At 41.3% G+C, this 21490-nt stretch overlaps 1 protein-coding gene across 5 annotated transcripts in view; it reads right to left on the bottom strand.

The window, feature by feature from the left end:
* The window catches only part of mdfic (MyoD family inhibitor domain containing), a 118937-nt gene that overhangs the window by 84675 nt on the left and 12772 nt on the right, over positions 1-21490 (bottom strand). For 3 of the 5 annotated variants that reach the window (XM_071501746.1, XM_071501745.1, XM_071501744.1), the window contains exons 3-5: positions 20184-20294; positions 8237-8626; positions 911-3878 (exon numbers count right to left, since the gene is read on the bottom strand). In XM_071501746.1, coding sequence (XP_071357847.1) covers positions 3628-3878; positions 8237-8626; positions 20184-20294 — 752 coding nt within the window. In that variant the 3' untranslated portion in view covers positions 911-3627. Of the gene's footprint in view, positions 1-910; positions 3879-8236; positions 8627-20183; positions 20295-21490 lie in introns of those variants that run through there. The other 2 variants (XM_071501747.1, XM_071501748.1) reach the window with 1 other exon arrangement.

Below are 21490 nucleotides of genomic sequence, written 5' to 3'. Positions count from 1 at the left end.
TTCTCATATAAAGCGACAGCAAAAGCAGTAATTTGTTCTCGTGGCCGAGGGCAGGAGACTTTCATTTTCTGCGTGAAAGTGTTGTATCCCACCCAACTGAGTGGAAAGTAGGAATGGATTGATGGATGGAGGGATGGATGGATGGATACACGGCTAGTCGGAGCAGGTGGCCACCGCCACACTCTAATTTATTTAATATTGTAAAAGAAGTGACCTTGAGATCAGAGAAGTGCTGAATTTATCCCCAGACGGCAAACAGAAACAATGGAGACGTCCTAATTGTGACATTACAATCCAGCACACAGTGAGCGATCAGAGGGGGATTGATTAGAGGAGTGGAAAGGTGGACGACTTTGTGAAAAGGTCATTGAACACTCTACCTGGAGTTTCTAATATTTTCCGCCTCCTCTGTGAACGTGGAATAAAGTGAAAGAAAGACAGAAAAGTACAACTCCTGTGTGATTACTGACTTTCTGGACAGTGATATTTTCCCCAACGCATCAGTGAAATAAGATGGTAATTTCCTGGGACCAGGGTGTATCCAGGCAGAAAATGATAAAAGGAAATAAAGATAGAATGGATGAGGGGGGTCTCTTCCTCTCTGCTCTTCCAGCAGGGGGGCTGACGTGGAGGTTAATTGAGAGGTTAACAGGGGGTGGTGTCGGCTGAAGGTCAGACTGCTGTTCCAGCCAGCAGGAAGTCCCTGCTCCCTGATGACCTCCCTGAGTGTTGTTGGCCATGTTTCCATGTTAGTGCTAATGCTGCACTCTGAGCACCCTCTCTAATAGAGACAGGACCAGAGGAGAAGGACAGTGCAACACTGAGCTGTGAAAGAGGTGAGAGGTTACAGATGTGGTCACTGTGTGATCCATAAGACGAAACACAAGAAAGCACAACCAGGCAACAGCTCTTGTACCGAGTTCTCTTAAAATGACATTTAATGTCAGGGCTACCACTTGCAATATTTACATTTTCAGCTAATCTGCTGCAGAAACCTTTAGAAACCAGTGAAAAAAGTCTCATATGTCTTCCCACAACCCGAGGAGTCGTATTCAAATAGTTTTATTGGATCAACAATCCAAGACCCAATGACATTCAGTTTATTATCATAACTGACGACGAAACGTAAGATATCCTCAAGTGTGAGAAACACTGACCCCTGACCCCGCTAAAATGATTAGACAATTATCAAAACAGTTTATGTTTATTTTGTCTCAATGGTTTATGCCAAGCAATTAAAAACAACTTACTAGCTACTCTATTTAATTGTTGTAACACAACTGTTTAAAACTGATAGCTCAGAAATCAAATGTTGATGACTGCTGTTAATCACTGTTTAGTCAGTCAGTGGACTCAGAATATAAGCAAAAATGATCAGCGAAAAACATAATTTTCATGTGACAGCGTCACAGTGTCTTCTCTAGGAGTTTAAACACTATGATGTACACAATCTTTCAGAGTCTCTAAATCTAAAATGTGAATTAAATTTGTAAATTGATGTCAAAGCATAACATACATAAGACTCATTCAAATGGAAGAGAGGTCTGTTTGTTTGTTACCAAGGTGGACTGAGAAGAGTTTGCTGGTGTAACTACTGGAATATGATGAAGAAATAATCAACACATTTCAAAAAGATCAGTGCAAAACAATAATCATTATTTTTTTAGTAATGTTTTATTTTCTAAAAACTGTTCTCTTTGAGATGGAAGATAATGTACGAAACTAATAAAATGAGTGAATTCCAAGTTAAGAAATTATGCATCAGGATGGAAATGAGACGGATCAAGTGTAAGGCACAAACTGTAGAAAAAAAAACAAAAACTTAACAGTATAGTATAGAAGGACAACTACTGTAGCTACATGTATACATGATTTCTTTTAGATAAATTCTTCACATTATCTATATAGTGTTTTCTTGACACTCTTTAGCCCATAAGAAACTTGTGGCTTGAGTTACTCATAAACATGAAAATGAGGAATGAGGTTTCCTTTCTGCACATTCTCTGCTGCAGAGATGCCGGTCCAACCTCCTTATACACAATAACAGTGCGCCATTAAGACGAGCTGTACATGACAGCACATTATCTTTGTTGGCATTACGAAGGGACATTTTTTTGTTACCATTTATCACGCAGTGCTAATGAGGGCCAGCATTAAGTATCATCACTTAAACAACATCAAAGCACATCTCCAAGACAAGAAAATGACTCCACTGGTGATTCACCGCAACCTCATCTCGAAATACACAGAATTAAGGAACAGAAAAAAAGGAGAAGAAAACTGCCTTTACCCTGCATTAGTTTACCATTTCAGCATGACAGTTCATGATTCCCTTTTTGTATTGTGAGTCACTGGGCTTCATACCCGAAAGCCGCTTATATGGCAACCAGGGTCACCATTTTTTAATTCCTTATCACACCCCTCATGAACAGAGTGCAGTTCAACAAGTCATACTTGCACAGTATGTATGTAAAACAGCATCACAGAGAAGGCCTGTACCATATGCAGCTGACAAAGCCTCATCACTGATGGCTAACATTAGAGGAGGACTTTCAGAGAAATAAAGACATAAGCTGTAGACATTGTTTATCTTAACATTGCAGAATACTGTGCAGTGAGCTGGTCAGAACCTTTTATATTAAAAATGTGAGGATCTGCACTGTACTTCCAGTAAACCCAAGGCTTCAAACACTGCCAGATCAGGAGGTGTGAGATGAGATTCTTCGGTATAAAAATGTTTTCCTAGACCTTCCAGTACTTTGTAAGATTTAGCTATCAGCAATTGTGTGCAGTTTATTTCTGTAATAATATGCCATTTCAGTTTGGAAAAAAAAATGCTTGAAATAGCAAAGTATTTTGTCCCTACAGTAGCAGAAGATGTCCTGATTCACCTTTGATATTTCACCAGTTTCAGCTGTTCTACAGTGCTACAGTAGATGTATGAATAAAAGTCTGTGTTGCAAAAATACAGTATGCAACTAAGAATGTATGAAGTGTCACATAAACCTGTTACAGTGTTGTACAGTACTAAGACTGCAACTTCAGTTTCTGAGTATCAAAAAAACAGAAGTATTGAAAATGAAAACAGAGTAAATGTTATCATTTTGTTAAGTGTACGCAACATGTCCGTCACCAAAATGACCCCCCAAAAAAAGACAAGATAAGATACAATTATTCAGCATTCCTGATGTAACAATAAAATCTTCAAAGGCAGTCTGTGATAATACTTTTTTTTTTGCAAAGGATAGAAAACTTAACAGAGACGACTTACTATAAACTAAAGACTTAACTGACATGTTCATATATCTGGAGTTACTGTAGCCCCTGCTGAGCTGGTTTTGATGGAGAAGCCCAGTGTCAAAATACATCTTTCAAAGCATGCTTTACTCAACCACACATAGTATTCCACACACTCTACAGTCACACATCACAAGAAAAGGACATCCACAAACACATATGCTGAACATCATACACACACACACACACATACGCACACCCAAACACACTTGTTCCCCCTGTCTGTTGCTGAATTCAACGTGACAGCAGCAGCAGTGTCCTTCTAGATTTTCTTGCGGGGTCCAGTTATCCCCCTCAGAGACACGCTGGTCCACACCAGCACAGGCCTCCCTATGTAGGGAAGCAGATGCCGCAGCACTCCATACAGATCTCCAGGCAGTCTGAGGACTCGCAGCAGGCATCCATGATGCCACAGTCCATGTCACAGGGGCAGTTGCAGTCATCACCCAGGTCGTCGGTGCAGCAGCAGCAGCAGCACGCCTCTGATGTGCATGCGCCACACGAAGCCTGCGCCACCACCATGTTGCAAAGCGTCAGGAACTCACAGAACAGGCAGGCCAAGATGCAGTGGACGCAGCAGTCTGGGTCCGCGTCAAACCAGCCAATGGTGACAAGTTGCAAAGTGAAATAAATATGTGAACAAAATAAAATCAGTTAAAAGAACAAAAACACAAACAAGAATCACAGAAATCTGCAAGTGAGTTGCATTAAATTTGAATATTTTAAGTTTTATGTTCTCCAGAATTAGTCCCTGTTAAAACAGTGCAGTGAGGGAGTGAGCACACATGCTTGCAGGCTGACAGGTACAACAGAGAAGGCATGTGGCAAAAGGGTGAGGGCTAACAAGGCAGGGGGGATAAAGGAAATAAGAGAAATTCAAAGAAATGAATTCCTCTCCTGCAGTTTTGATTAACAGACTGTTAAATAATTGTGGCATTATCATGCAAACTGCTGGGTTGATCACACAAAGATGATTAGAAAAGTCCAAGAGTCTCTCCCTGGCAAATAGGTGGATTTCTGCTGGCAATGCTCACACCTCTGATTAACATTTAACCTCTTCACTTTATGTGGCTGGTGGCAAGTTTGAGCCTGTTGTTTCACAGCAATAAAGAGTCCCCCTTTAAATTACCAATGTGCCCATTAACCGTCACAAAGCTGTTTCTGAATGGCTGAATTAGTTACATATTTCATTAAAATGCTACTAAGCTCGTATGAATAGATAATGAAATACAACAAATACAAGAATCATCCACTGAAACAGTATGTTAGTAATGGTACAGAAGATTGTTACTCCCAAACATTTTAACTCTAGCCAAGCAAACATGTTGAAAACATACTCAAGCTCAAATGTCTCAATGAATCAAAGACTAAATTTACCCATTCCTTAAAAAAAAAAAATGAAATAACTTTAAAAAAAAAAAAAATGAATTAGGAATAAAACTATTCTTTGTGTTGCAGGATAAAATAAAGGAGAAAAAAAACATCTGAAGTGATTAGTGCACAAGTTGAGATTGAATATAGAACAATAATTGTTTATTCAGACCTCACAGCTACACAAATAAGAGATAAATGCACACAGTTTATGATGTCATTAATCCAGCTGCTCCGCACTAGAACTTCTGTGGTTGTATCCAAGTCACTAAATCATGCTAAGTATCATTCACTGAGCACGCCTGGCATACATTCCTTGCAGCTGTCTCCTTTTTGAACCAAGGCCAGCACAGCGCCACTGCTTTGGAGTGTTAAAAAGACATGATGTGGATGGATGCAGAAAAATAGCATTACAAACAGGGCGCATTTGCATAACTTTCATCAGGCCATCTTGAGCTGTCAGAAGGGGCTGTTACTGATTGGGTTAGAGGGAAAGCGAAAGGAGGAGAGTGTGGAGGACGGCATGGGAAGGCAAGCTGAGGACCGCTGGATGCTCATGTTTGATTAATCAAAGTGGAGGGGATTTTTTTCCTATTTTTGCGGTGCTCAGGGCTGCAGAGCTGACCAGAAGCATTAGCTGACTGCGATACAAACAAGATAGAGAAGGGAACATGAAACGAGCAAGTGTGTGTACGTGCCTGTGTGTCTGTGAGAGTGCCTGAAGTTTGAATGCATCTTATTATACTTATCTGAGACCATAACACTGGCAGTGATGAGAGATGCATGCGAATAAATCCTTCACTATTCAACATCTGGTGTGGACATGCAGTAAATTGCTGTTGGCCAGATTGTGGATATGTTTCATGCTAGCAAAACAAAACTAATACCACATTCTATACTGGCATGGACTGTGGCGTACTGTCATCTGAGCACAGCAAAATGCCAATGAGAGCAATAAACGCTGCCCAGTCACAGCTGCATGCACAAAACCTCAAAGTTCAGCCTAACAAACTTTGAAGGACCCAGAGGGTAAAGCCATGCCAGCGTTCAGACTCTAACAGCAGACAGTGAATACGATATAAACACAGTACATAGGCATTAAGCAGCGGCCGGCCATCTCAGCTATTCACTTGGATGTATAATTCAACACCAGCGATTAGTCTGGATCTTAGAGAAGCCAGCGAGTAGGAGGGGAGCGGGGGGGTCGTGTACTGTACACAAGAGAGCTGGACGCAAGGCACATCTCCATGAAAACAGAGAGAGAGAGAGACAGAGAGACAGAAAGGCAGACAGAGACAGAGTGAAATCAACCAACAGACAGACAGAACAGCACACACTGACACTGCTCCTGTTTAATGTCAGCGAGCTGCGATGAAGCCCAGAGTTTGCAGGGCCAAAAACAGCGTCCGGCGCCTCTGAGGAAATAGTTTGAGACATCTGGAAAGCTAACATCAAAAAAAGGGAGCGGCATGACACAAAACAAGCTGGATGGGCCTCGGAGCGGCAAGCTGTGCAAAACATTCAAACTCACAAAGAGGGAGAGAGAGGGCAAGATAGCTAGACAGACAAAGATAAAGAGAGAGAGATTGGTCAGACAAAGCCTTGGTGGCCAAGGGAGTGCACAGAAGGCACACATGGGTAAAGAGGGCAGAGGATGTGGGCTGGACAGTGGAGGTCCACCACATGTACTTTAAAGCAGCCTGTTTATAATGTATGACTGAGGGAAAAGTTAAAGCTTGAGGACTGGAGCCTACACAACACACACAAACACATCTAGCTTTATAGCTCAGGAAAAGACTGCGCTCGCAGCCTTGGCCCTAAATCTCTAAATGAGGCTAAAGCAGCTTGGAGACCTTAACTGATTACACACAATTAACAGAGACACAAACTGGATGACAAGAGTTGAGACCCACCCCGCTAAACAAAAGCAGTGTGGCAAATGACTCCTCAGAAGCTGTGGTGTTATCACAGATTGGCTCCAGTGCCAACGGCATGTGCCAAGAAACACAGGGAGCAGCAGAATCCCCAGAGCTAGTTCATGCTAGCTTACGCCTTTTATTTCCTGTGTTCAGGGGGCTGTTTAGGAGGCTAATTTCACAGGCAAACAGATTATGTTAATCCGTGTAAACATTCAAACACAACAGCTTGGCTGTTTTCCTGGGGGAAATAAATAGTTGAGAGTGAACATATTGATTCTGAGAGCTCTCGTGTCTGCAAATAAGCAACACAAAAGCCATAATGAGACAGACTTGTTGAGCTGCTGTTGTTTTATTTTTTTTTTCATCCTCTCGCTCTGTTCTTTACCAATTAAGACGTTGAAAACATGATGTGTCTGGAAAATCTCTGGTGGATGCATCCCACCTTTACTCTTGAAGTTTTGTGGGTGTGTATGTGTTTTCATGTTTTGTTCGCCTGTAACTCAATCTGATGTATATTCCAAGTACAGAATCATCAAAGATCAGACTGTCCACTTTGCTCCTTCATTTAAACTCATGTCTGAGATTGACCATTGTGAATCACTGAGTAACATACAACAGCACGTTTCACTGTACAGTTAAAGGCCAAAGCAGCAGAGGCCTTGTGTTGGATGAATACGCAGGAATACCCACTCTAATTCAAAGAAACATGCCTAAGCCCTAATATTGTATGGGCTATGAAAGGACACATGCATGTCCACAAACACATGCACAGCAAGTACGGTAGTTGCAGGAGAGATGCGACAAGGCCCTGTTAATGAGGGCCAGGGTGGTGCTGACGGGATATAGGGAGAGCCAGAAAGGGCCCAGAGAGGTGTGAGGGGCCGTGAGGGGCCTGAAGAAGGCTGGTCACGACTTTTAATAGGCACCCCGTGCTCTCAGGCCTCGTTAGACGGTCACACCTATCTCCCCAATGGAAAAGGACCAGCAAACCGCCTTCATTACTGGACTCACCTCGGCCTTGCACCTGACAAAGTGACGGCTTCCCTGCATGGCAAACGGACTCTCTGACTTGTTGTTAAAGAAAATAAAAACCACAGGAGCGGGATAAGATGTCATTTGCTTGGCAGGAGTGATAAATATAAGAGGTCATGCACTCCCATCATTAAAAGGTGAGAGAAGGTAAGAATTTATCATCAATATTTTATAAGGTATTATTTCAGGATGCCTCCCAAGAATAGCTTCTTAAACACAAAAATAACTTTGATGGTGATGACTTGATGGCGTTCTCATTTCACTGTGTGACTGCAGATTAGGGTGTTTTTGCCAATCAGGTCAGACAAGATTATTTATATTTTCCTGCATAGTACAGAACTGTTCATTTTACTAGACATTAGGTTAATTACCTTTTTTAACTAATATATTAATATATATATACAAATGTATTTATGAATGTTAATGCATCTAAAGCAATAGACAGAAATGATTTTAAAAATGCCAAAGAGAAATCCCTACTACAGATGAAATGATGCAGAAAGAGAAGAATGCAAGCAAAGAAATGTTAGAAAAGTTAGTAACAGCTGTCAATGTGTGTAGCTTTGTGCTCTCTTTCTTTACTTGCTGTCATCATTACCTTGTGTGAGGATACTCACCCTCTGGTAAAGGAGCTTTCTGCGACCCAGTGGAACTGCCTTTGCTGCGTCTGCTGCTGTCACTGTTGACTGACAAGCTGGACCTCAGTTTCCTCTGCATCCTTTGTGACACCGGTGTTGACGGCTGCTTCCTGGGCTGCTCTGTAGTCGGCGCAGTCGCCGCTACTCTTGTGCCAGGGACTGACCCACCCATGACGCCCATGCTGCTGATGTTGGCACCGCAGGAGCATACGCGCGTGGCCCCAGCCCCGCCGATGCCAGGGTGGATTCCACTGCCATTACTCAGCGCAGGCGTACCAGAGCTGTTCTGGAGAAAGCCATTTTGGTCCTTGGCAGCACCTCCCTCGGCAGGCTCCAAGAGCACTGGCTGAGACTCAGACTGAGGTTGTGCTGGAGGGAAACATGAAAAAGAAAGGATATCTGTTTTACTCAAGCAAAAAGTTGTGTGTGTAGATTCAGTATAATTACTTAAATTAGTATTTAAATCATTAAAGTTCTCTGGAGTATTTCATCTGTCATGCATTCACTCAGCTGAAACACCTGCAAGCTAAGGGTCTTAATACAGAACAAATAAAACTGAATATTGAAACAGAAGATTGCTTGTTTATTCAAATATATTTTTTTGATGTGAATGTAGACAAAACACTACCAAACACTACGATACAGGAGCACCAAAAAGAACTAGTGATTTACCTTAATAACTTAGTTAGATTTATGGTGTCTGTTTTATATGGAAGACAAAGAGTTGTGGGTTCCTTTCACCATTATGAGGCTAAACGCTCTAACTTTATTTTAACTGAAAGAGAACTTTATCTGCACTCTCTGCACCTTACACTTCATCTCTTTTATTCACATACAAAGTCTCTGCAGCTTGTGATATTCAGTTCTTACAAACCGATCACAGGTGGAGACACCTTTCTAAGCGAAATCACTCTCAGCAAATCTTGCCACCATTTCCTAACATGATAATATCGATCATATGGCAAACATTTCAACCCGGAGTGACAGAAAGAAGCGGAGAGATATAGGAGCCTTATATGTGACAGGTTCACAAAAGCCACTGCTGTAGGCAGAAAGACATTTGTGGGAGCGGTACCCAGGTGAGTTAAGACAGTGTGAGAGAAAGAGAGATTAACACAGAAAAAAGTGAGAGAGAGCCTGTGATACTGTGCATATACAAAATAGCTGCTGTCTGCAACGGTAATGATCTCCTTTCCTCTGAAAGCTCAGAGATGGCCTCAACTAGTCTTTCTAAGTGTATGTGTGACAGCCACAGAAAGTCAGGAGACAGCGACCTGTCTGATAAGAAAGAAGGCGAAGGATGTGAGTGAGCAAAGGAGGTGGCATTTTACGTAGAGGAACACCTGCACATTCAGCTCTACTGGGAGTTACTCCTACATTACCTTCCCTCAACATCAGAGCCACTGTGCATGTGCACACGCCGCCAGTGCATGGTTAACTTGAGATTTTGTGAATTATTCATCCTCTTTTTAAGTTTGTCTGTGTGAACCATACTTATTCATTTTTTTCCATAGCATACTTCCTTTATATACATTGAACATATGGTATCCTCACTACCAAACTCTGCATTCTGCCTTATTTACCAGCTGTGTAGTACTAGCTGGCTTGTTTAAGTGTTTTCCAGCTGTCTAAAAATCAACACATTTTCCAAAATAGATGCAAACACAGAACTTAATATGATGCTGGTAATTTCTTTCCATCTCTATTTTCTTTCTGTCAGCTCACCAACAAGTGCAATTACGGTTAACAAGAGAGGGCGAGAGTGTGGGAATCGGGCCTTGCGCTTTTTAACAACACATCACTCTGGGAGAGGCCGGACGTGAATGTGGATGTAAAACAAAGCAATTAAATACACACACTGGGTTTTGCCTACTCCTCATTCAGGGTTCTGCATGCTGCTCTGATAAACAAATATAGACTTTAGGGATCAGGATTCCATGCAATTTGAATTAGACAACTGGGTAGCACACGATAGAATTCATTATGCAGTGATTTAAGACCAGGTTGATGGATTTTCTTCTCCAAAAGACAAAAGCCTTGCAGCCTGCCCATGACAATGTGAGGAGAGAGGAGCTTGCTAACAAGGAGACTCAGAGTAGGCTACATCTGTTGTTGTTCTTCAGTTTTACCCCTGACAGCTGCAACTGTGCATGTTTTTAATTTTTTTTTTTTTTCCCAGCACTTGTTTTTTTTTTTTTTTGCAAGCTGGTCCAACCAATGTTATAAAAAAAAGCTCAGAAAACACACACATGGGGTTTCTCTTCACATCAACACGGCGGTCTGTACTGGGGTGGCCAAGGATGATTTTCAACTTACCAGGAAGATGTTTGAAAAGGTTTCCTTTCCAAATGAATTTCTAATCTTAGAAAATAGTAGCATATTATACCGACCTGGAATCAGTTAAGTTGAATCAGCCCCTAACTGGCTAAATATTTTAATCAAAAGGAATCACAAAGTGGATAACAACATCATTTGGCTGTGATGTGCAGCATTTAAAGGAACAAATTAACGAACAACTCTGACTTACTCCGTTATTTTTGTCATATTTCCATGTCATGAAGATGGCTGGATAACTGTTTTTAGATTTACAATTCATTTAAATAATTTTTTTCCAATCACACATTTTCTTTTTTATTTACATTATTTGATTCATCAGATGTCGCCTCGTACTTTGATGTGTAAACACAAAAAGCACTGGCTGACATTAATGGGGATGACAAGGGAAATCCCTCTCTACATCTCATGATTAACTTGTCCAAACTCATTTGCAAAGACCCCATACACACACAAACATTGCACAATTCACAGCTAACACTGCAGAGTAATAATAATTCACCTGCCTCTTAAAGTTTGTAGAACACAGCAAACTGAGGACGACAATTCCTTAACAAATCAATCACCCATAGTATCCTGTGTAATAATACAGTCGTTTTTCCCATTTAGGTTAAGGGAACTAGCCGCATGGACTCACACACACAGACACATGTTCATGTGCAAATAGGCCAAAGTAGACTGGGAGGCATAATTACCTTTCCTTTTGAGGAAGTCAAGCCTTCAATTTACCAAAGTACAAATAGTTATTAGGAAACCACCACGTAAAACCCAGAGTACATAAGCAGCAACTCAGGTTTCTGACACGCTGCAAAGCACTAAAAAGTGGTTCAAGTCTGCAGAGCAGTGCGCTTCAGTGGCAGGTTCTTGGATCGTCTTCACACTCACATTCAGAGTCTTTATTTTTATCCTGATGAACACAGTGACTAAGATGAATGGACATCGTGGAATAATATTCATAATCATTGATCACGATAATGATGATACTGTCAAAGATGGCAATGACAGACTTGTACAGCCACCGAGAGACAAATGAAGACTTAATGAGAAAAAGCAGAAATACAGTAAGTCCTGTTGGAATTGTGCTAGGTTGGTAAGTTGGGGGATCAAAAACTTTCACTGTACATGCAGTGAAAGAAAAATGTGTAGCATCTGTTTTAAGTACCTCATGAAGAGCATTGGTTGTTCAGTCTGTACTGTAAAACTGCATACAGTATAGCTTTAGGAAAAAGCCAGCATTTGTCAAGTCCATTTTGAAATGTATCAAATAACAATTGTGCATTTTGCACTATATCAGCCAATCCAGATTAACCAGACTGTGAATTTTACTATATTATTGAGCTTTTACTGTGGGTTTACACAAGATTGAACTTCATTATTTCAAGATAATATAATGCAGTAATGAAGTTTTTGAACATAAAGTTTGATTCCACTTCTGAGGATTCAAGTGATAATGAAAATATGAGCTGGGTCTGTTAATAAATCCTGACAAAGCAACTTAGACAGGAAACACAACCAGCATCAAAAATTTGGTATGAACAAGTAAAAAAAAAAAAAAATCAAGAGTTGCCACAAGCTTGTAGGGATGGGTAAGTGTACTGAGACACAGCCTGACAGGTTGCATTAAAACACCATGTTTTGGAGGACCAACTGGACGCACTTACACATACACACACTTCAAATTGGACTTGTAACCGCCCTATTTCTAGCACATCAACAACTGTTGAGAGTGTACATTTGTAGTTGAATAAAACATGGTATTCCCCTACACACGCTGTCACACACATCACAGGGGAAACTAGGGGGTGAGTAGTTCTTGACTGTCTAAGCAGCATCCCAATTTGGTCCCAGCTACTAGTAGCTGACAGCATCAAATATCTGGGGAGCATTTTTAAAAGGCCAGTGTTTGATGGATTCATGAAGAACACACAAATATAATTGCCATTTGTCACTGAGTCTTCAGTGGCTGCGCCACACAGGGACCGAGCACTGGTGTGCCTGGAGAGCGCTGGAGCTGTGCCAGAGCTGTGTGGGGGATCGCTCTGTATGTAAAACTGAGTATATAAACACCTCCGTTTTTGTCACAGAAAATAGGTCCTACAGGAGGGAGCTGGAAATTGCACCCAAAAGACAGAAGAAAGAAGAGGAGGAGTATACATATATATGTCACAAGCCTACTGGATCTCTCTCACACACACACACAAGCAGAGCAGACCTACCAGGAAGGAATATGTATGCATGCATGTCAACTGAAACAGAGCTGTATAAACAAGAATTCTAAAATAGTCGAGAACATGAAAATATAACACAGAGGTCAAACAGGGCAGGGAGGAGATTCTCATTTGCACACCGCTACGCCCAGAGTTGCAGGTAAAGCAGAGAGCGGATTGAACAACCATACAAGCTCTGTGTTTCTAAAGCTCAGTCCTTTTTAATATTAATGCCCCCGAGACGGAGAGAAAGAGGGAGAAGGAGACGAAAGGTGTTTGCCTAGGCTTATTAGAATGCCCATCATAGAGAGCATACAGTTATTCAAATGTCACATCATGTCAGCCAAATAAACACCACAACCTAGATCTTGTATTCATCTCCTAATAGCCGTTATTACACAATGCTACGAGTTTGTGAGTTAACACTGAATGGAATATGAGAGCAGAAGAGACACCTTTATTTTTAGTTATGATTCCCAAACAGAAATGTGTAGAATACATAGCAGCAGTTAGCTCTGAAATGCTAATTCTACTGACACGGCCAGTGTTTTGTTTATCTTTTTGTGCCATGTATTAGAAAAACATGTATATTTTCTGCTCGGCTGGCCATGTACCTGCATGATTGAAATGCTAATTTGTAAATGTGCAATGACCTAGCCAGACTCGTCGTACCACCACTGCCACCACCCCCTCCTCTCTCTACCAAAACAGCCTGAGGTATCATCTCTCCTCCTAACAAACAGCAGCACGTGGCACAGCTCCTGCCTTTCAATCCAAAGAGATATATTTTCTCATTAGAAATTATACATCTTCCCTGTCCATATTTATAGACGCAAAACCAGGGGAATTATACTGGCGACAGAGCGAGAGGGACACAGAAAAAGAGGAAAATAGTACAATGAATGTTATTACAAAGGGCTCTGATTGAAATTTTCCTTGGGTGTATCAAAGCCTCGTTTACCATTTGACCTTCCAAACTCTGGGACAAGGACTTTCTTTATTGTCTGGAAGGATGCGTTGGAAGGAATAGACATACGTTATCATTCAAGTCACAACAAAAAAAAAACTGTGATTAGTATCAATATAATGTAGATATCAGCAGTGTGAAATTAAAGCAAATTGACGATGTCAACTGGCCAACAAGAACTAGCATGTGATTAGAAAATTACTCCTGTAGTGTAAAGATGTGGGTGCCATGCCCAGTCAGTGGTCCTGTCTTGAGCGTTTACACAGAGTGGATGGCGACCTGACACGAGCTAACAGGAATGTCACTTGTTCCAATAGATATGAAAAAAATGTGACTCTGGACATCAAACAGCAATCCTGGTCCTGTCAGTGAACACACTCCCATGATGTTTTGTATTTATCCAAGATAAAATGATGATGATGGCCGCACAGATGATGATGACCGCTGAGGATGGCTAAATTACTTGCTCTGATATTGGATCTTCATCAGCAAACGTGACATGCTCTGTATATGTGTGTGTGTGTGGGTGTGTTATGGTAGCCTGTAACAGAACTCTATTAGCTGTCTTCACCTGTCAAGGCTGATCATATTGTGAAGCATCTCATTTAAGCAGGAAACATCACATTTTTGTCTGTTTTTCTATCCCATTCCAGGGGCAGGTGGTGGAGTAGGTGGGGGGGGTGATCAATTATCCTTTGATTTCAAAACGGAACATTTTCCCAGATTAATATGTCTGACTGCTATCTAAATCACTGAAACTCCCAATGAGATGCCATTTTCTCTTACATGAATCATGTTGAGGGGAAGTCATTCACACTCAGCCCACCCCCTCACGGCCAAGCTCCGGCCACAGAGGTCTCTGGTCTCTCCACTGTTGTGTGGAATTTGGCAGGGTGCTAATTTGAGTGTTACTAATGTAGCAGAACGCAAGACATCAAGGAGCATTCAAAACCTTACAACCTGGCAGCTGTGAGAGACACTAAATGGTGCATTATTCTCTTCCTCTCCTCATTTCTGAGATGAATTTGTACGAGCCTGCGTCTGCATTAAGCTTTGTCAAACGCCTTTCATTCTCCCTCATCTGTTTCTCACCATCCAAGAGGGGAGAAAGAGTGTAGTATAAAGACAGCTGAATGCTTGACTGCAGTATCTTTAAAAAGCTGCACATCTTGCACGGATTTAGGCTTTACACGGCTAGCTACCACAATTTCTAGAAAGATCAATTATGACGTGACTCAGAGCAGGCCTGAGGGAGCTGCCAGGCTCCATACTCCAAAAACGTGCTCCACCCTCTCCTCGCTGACGACTCAAAAACAAAAACTGAGCAACAGAGCAGGGGAGGGAGGGAGGGGAATGGGAGTATTTTCAGTTTCAGTTACATCGATGACTCAAATATTCCACCGGCTTCAAAATCTCCTCGCTGAAGTAGAAGTTCCACAGGAAACTCATTTGTTTGAAATTCAACTGCAGGCGCGCAGACTTGCACATGCGCATATGTGCACATATACTCAAAGGCACATGCAAAACAGCAGACACCGGGACAACCACACACCAAATAAACAGCCACTGTGTACGCAGACACCACTGGAGTCAGAGATGAGGATCTGGCAGTAGCACAACCACTCCCTTAAAGCAAAAATACAGCTGAGGTCTGTCTCTGGGTCAGAGAGGGGATAGGCAGTCTATCAAAATACCCACATACCTAGTTCCTTTATTTGCTCAGTATCAATCTCAACATTAACCCTCTACTAATGGGACAGCTGTGGGTCAGCGCCTCACATCTTTGGGATGCCAATCAAGGCCTTAAGCTGAGAGATCAGCCTTTGAGACAGAGTTGCTCGTCTGCCTCTGAGTGGCTTTTTAAACACAGAGACGCCTGCATCGATTTTAGCTCTAGCCTGAAAGGGAAAGAGAGAGGAGGGGGGGGGGGTGTATCACACTCATCGGTGCTTGTGTCTGCTGTGACGGTCTGTGTGTCTGGACGGGAGCCACCCCCTGGTCCCCGGTCACCCTCCAGTGATCAGGGGGCCTGACAGAATGACCTCGCAGAGAGGCACTGAACCTGCAAACACGAAGGGGGCAAGGAGCTGGAAGCTCGAGGGGGTCGGGGCTGGTGGGGGCAACATCAGCAGAGATCTCAGTAATAGAAAAGGGTTTTAACCTTAATGTTGGAGCCAAAACCCTGTTAGAGGCCAAGTAATCCCCCCTGCGCTGCTCTCATTTGAGCTAGCTGATTTTTTTCTCTCTTCTCTCTGTGAGTGGCCTGTGAAAGGCACTGACACTGACTTGTGTGGCACCGGTTGAAGAGACGATAAACATGGGCAGAGCTGTCCACCTACCTTACCTGCGCTAAACAGACAGACTGGGTTTCAACTATGTGTTGTGTATATTATAAAAACGCTCTAATTTTACAACACAGATGTGCAGTTAGGGAAGCACTGTGCAGTTTGAGGTACTTCTATTTAACTTGTTTATTTCCATTTTATGTCACTTTATAAATCTACCTTGCCAAATTTAAAATATTATTCTTTCATTCAACTGCGTAATCTGATGGTTTAGTTCCTACGTACTTTGCAGATTTGGATTCTAAATAAAAAAAACACAACTGACTTGCAATGCATTAGATTAAATTACAACTAACAATATAGAAAGTAGTTAAAAGTTGCAGCACCTACAGTAACTTCAAAATTAAACTACTGCATCCATGTAGTACATTTTGTTGATAATACTTCTGTCATTCGTTCTTTTAATATGTTAAATGCAAGACTTTAGCTTTTAGGGACATTTATCAAGTATTTTTACACCGTAAACATGGTATCGCTACTTTCACTGAAGTAAAAGATCTGACTCTATTTTAAACCACTGCAGATATGTGCTGCACAAGAACCATTTAGACGCAAAGGTCAATTGGTGTTAAAACGACTTGGAAAGATTACTGAATATCCAAATTGTCTGCAATGAAGAAAAAGAACCACACTCTTCCTCCGCAATCAAAATTCATATATGTTGCCTTGTATCTAACGTAAGCACTTAAAAGACTTCAGTCCATGAATTGAGGTACATGCATATCTAATCATTTGGCTCAAGTATTTTGAATATCTTCAAAAAAAATAAAAAAAATTAACAGTGAATAGGCTCAGGCACTTTGGGTAAAATATGCTAATTAACACACTTGAAATTTCCCATATGAAATCTATCTGCACCAAGACAATGAGAAAATAATTACAACAGAGGTAGAATTACAATGGCCATTTTAATCAACCCCTACACTAGCATTTCACCCTATTTATACAGTTTTTGATTCCATGACCCACTGGTAAGTAATCACTTGAAAATTACGGTTCAGTTTATAATAGGTCTATGCTTTAGACACATTATTTCTGCAGAGACAGGGCTCTGAGGATTACAATAAAGATATGAATTTTGCATAACAACAATCACCATGCACTTCCTATAGCTGAAAAAAAAACATTCTGGGTTAAAAAGTCTTAAAGTACTTAAGTAACTTTGGAATATACATGAGGCAAAGTCTGACAGTCTGAGAATGTTGATTCAACACTTGGGAAGCAAAAATATTTCCTCGCTGATGATGAAATGATGATGACGAGGTACTAGCCCTTTGTTTTACCTTAGTCTAACTCCGCCAACTGTCTAGTGTCATAACACTTTATAGTTTTGTATATGAATCTTAATTGTTGCACTGTCAATGAATCTGTTCTTGTGAGACAGGTGTAAGTATGAGACACTACCATTAAACAATCCCTTTTTACTGCATTTATTAGGGGTCACAAATTCACTTCTGAAAGGTCAGTTGTGCACACAGGTAATAACCTTGAAGGTGTGCCACTAAAGAGCCCAATCAGGGATTCACACAAAGGTTTTTTAAAGGACTAATGTCTTCCTTTAAAAAAAGAGAGTCATGTTATTTGACCTTCCTTTTTCACTACAGAATTTCCCTGAGATAAAAAAACAGACCTGTTCTTTGGAAGCTAGTAAGGTCATCTTTATCAACCACAGAAGCATTTAAAAAAAAAAAAGTATTTGACAATCCGGTGAATAATGTGACGATTAAACTCCTAAAACTGGTCCTGGGTGGTAGCAATTTATTTCTTGGCAGGGACTGAGAAGCTAAGGCCCTGTTTGCAGGAGATATCAGCTGCTTGAAAACCCAGAACGGTCTCTTGAGGAATGTCTGTCTCTCCCACAAGATTCTCTCTCCTCCCTCAGGATGGCGGAGCCACAGAGGAACCGTTCATTGACAAAGGCCTTACAGGACGAGCTGCCACAGTGGTTTGCAGTCCCCTGTGCAACAACACTTTAGCTTCTTTACCAACTATGTGGATTTCTGAAACAACAATTCCAGCTTTTTAGGTCACACGCCGAATTATTCATTTTTGCAACGGTGTGGCAAGATTAAGTTGCTTTTGCACACTGTTTGCTGCATTCTCATACAAATGCATGCTGTACTCCACAAGACCAGTTTCAAATTACTACGAAACCACTGCCATGTTTACTTTCCTGTTTTAAAGAGGACCCAGTGGTTAAAAAGACAACTTGTCAAAACAATGTTATCATAAATGAAATAGGATCTGTGTTGTTATTACAATAGGCTTCCTCTTGTTGTGAATAGTCACCATCCACATACTGTACACAAGTTTTAAATCGGGCAGCGGGGGGAAAAAACCGCCAGGTCCAGGATGTAGGCGAGCAGATGATTTCTTATTGATTTCCTGTTTCTACGCTGAAGAGGGCTCTCAATTATCCCTGCCAGGGAGCACGCTGATTGGCCACCTCAACACACAAACCACAGTGAGATTGCTAGGGTCTATGTACAAAAAAAAGGGTTAACTCGTGCCGCTGCAAATGCAAGGATTTGTAACTTTGATTTAACCACAAACAGACACAGGTACATAAAACTTTTACAAAGATTATCAAAGCACAAATTTGGGATTTCAACTTTATTTGACATGACTATTTTAAGAGAAGTAGCATAACTTCCTTCCTCCAAAATTCCCATAGCAGACAGTCTGTGTGTGTGCATATGTGCAAGAGAGGCTGTGTGTGGGTTCTTTTGGGGGTGAAGGGGGGGTTGCCTTCAATTACAACGCAAAACTGTTGTCACAGGGGCTTATCTGCTGAGATGAAAGAAAAGCATGCCTCCCTCCAGAAGTGCAATACTCCACATACCTGCCAAACTAAAAAGACCTCTTGACAGAAATCCTTTTTTTTTTTTTTTTGTAACTGAATCTCTTTTCCTTGCTGCTTTAGTAAACAAGCCACTGGCAAGTCATTAAGCTTAATACAAAAAAAAAAAAGGAAAAGGCGCCATGGAAAAGTTAACAACCTAGAAACAAAAGAACTGTTGTGTCAAATGCAAACACAATCCTTATTACAGCGAGGCACTTACATGGATGGAAGCAATCAGCTGCTATTAGCCTTTGCTGACACATCTCACTCTTCTTAGAAACAATAAAACACACACACACTCACTCACACAAAACTTTTAACCGGTTTCCTTTTGTGACCTGCACTCAATAGCTCAGTATCAAGTCATTTAACTGAACAAGAGTGCATCTAGAATTAATTAGACCTGCTAATAACTCAGCAGTTCAATGCCTAATAATTGTTTGTAAGACCTCCCTGTATCAGGACATTTGCATAAAACAGTGTGTGATTAATTCAGATGTACAATATGGGCTTCCAAAGTTTCCCAAGTTATAAAATCAGATTATAAAATGCAGAGCAAGCTAACCATGATTTTAAATCATGTTACTGCTATGGTAGACTACTGTAGGAATAATATACCTGAAGACACCGTTCAACAGAAAAACGCCTCTAGCAGCTGGTGCAATTCTTGTCCATTAGGTAAATGTTTGGTACAGGGTAAAAACATTGTGGCTAAGGCGCAATCAGTGCGTTAAAACAGTAAATGCCAGAACCACAAACAGGATTTCCTCACTTCCACAACACAGGCCTGAGGGTTGGAAGGAGAAGCAAAAACGGAGACTCGAGCCAAGTTTTGGTCATTATGGCAGAATGAGAGAGCATGCATGCTACCACTCACTTGCCAAGAGACCTCGGTGTTATCTTGATACCATTTTAATTGGAAACACTGACACTAATATTTTAGTTGGCCAACTGACCCTACCTTATGCGTGCACACTGTGAAATTGTCATCACAACTATTTTTCACAGTTGGAGCACATTCATAAGAAAGTGAAATTATAACCGTTTAAATGTTAAATAAAACACTGCTAAACACCTACAACAGTTAAACTCAACCACGTGGCCATGCAAGCAGAATATGTTAATCATTTTCACTGTCTCCAATTAAACAGCTCATTGTTGTTTATCATTAAAAATAACACTGAGATATCCTGCTGTCCGCCCACAGCTTTCCCAGGTCATTAAAACTTACTTCTTACAGGCTCGCAATAATTAGGCTTCTCATCTGTCACGTGACTTTGTCCTTCGGTGGCTGGTTTCCTGGGAGACGGTTTTCTTCCTGATGATTCACTGTCACAAGCATCTAGGGTCACAAACATTCAATGTTAAACATGGTTGAAGGAGGAAAACCTGTTGCACACAAAGTTAAGAAGCAAAATATTATGCTGTGTAGTTACTACTAGAGAGGGTCTCGGTTGTTTAATTTAATGTTATGGTATTATGAGTGCAACTGTTCTAAATTAACGTGTATTACAGCCATTCCTCCACAAACAGATGTAAACTTTTACTGCAGGGTTCAGCCACAGTGGACAGAATATCAGGGACAGCTGGACAAGCCAGAGGTGCAGAGGTCACTCTGCCTATTTTAGCCAGAAAAAACACAGGCTACTGGCAAATGGTTGCACAACATGGTGGGGCACTTCAGGTAAAGGCCTTGCCAGAGCTCTGGATCTCATTTTCTCTCGCTCTGCTCCCGGGTGTGCTCTACCTGCCAAGCTTCTTTTTACTGCCATAAAGGCTGCATTCATCTAAATCGGAAAAAGTATGTGGGCAAAAACTCTAGGCCTGATAGCTGCGCAAAAACACAAGAGACAGTTTCACTCATCTCCTTATGCCTCTCTGAGCCATGTCTTCAGTCTTCTTGACTTCAAGACTTGCTGACGTTTTGCTCATTGCACACTGCTGCTTTGTTCAGTAAATAAACCTTCCACAATGACTATATTCACTGGTTTGGTGCCAGATGCCTGCTCATAGCCCAGTGTCTCTCAAAGCCTTTAAGTTTTTCTGGAACATACTGTGTCTTGAGCCACTTTTGCTGTCACCCTGAAGCAAAAAAAAAAAAACAGCAAAGAATGATTCAGCAAAAACTAACAATCTTGTTTACCAAAGCCTGATGTGTTTGTTCCAATACTACAACTGTGTCTGTAAGCAGTGATGGATGGAGGAGTGGAACGGATGGCCACAGGCCAGCAGCTCTAGATAGATATGGCACATATCTCAGCTCTGAGCTGATGCATGGTAACGTTAGCAGCAGTACTCTGTGATGCATCGCAGTATTTAGTGATCACAGTTAGAAATAAATTGGTCTATTCTCAGTACATCCACAGTCCCCTGAGAGGGGAAATTCAGTCTTTACTGCAAGCGCCTTTGAAGGTCCAGCGAAAATCCATTCGCAATCCAGCAGCCCCAGTGATTGCTTACTTTGTCCTACTTTGCTATTTTTTGACAGTGCCATAATGATGCTTGGTATAAATAGGATGGTTAACGGTTCATTGCTTG

Source organism: Trachinotus anak, unplaced genomic scaffold (assembly GCF_046630095.1).
Source record: "Trachinotus anak isolate AG129_WGS33_773 ecotype Australia unplaced genomic scaffold, CSIRO_AGI_Tana_v1 ptg000018l, whole genome shotgun sequence".
NCBI classification, from domain to species: domain Eukaryota; kingdom Metazoa; phylum Chordata; class Actinopteri; order Carangiformes; family Carangidae; genus Trachinotus; species Trachinotus anak.
The sequence above is the reverse complement of the archived record's forward strand: the minus strand, read 5'-3'. Positions and strand labels throughout refer to the sequence as shown.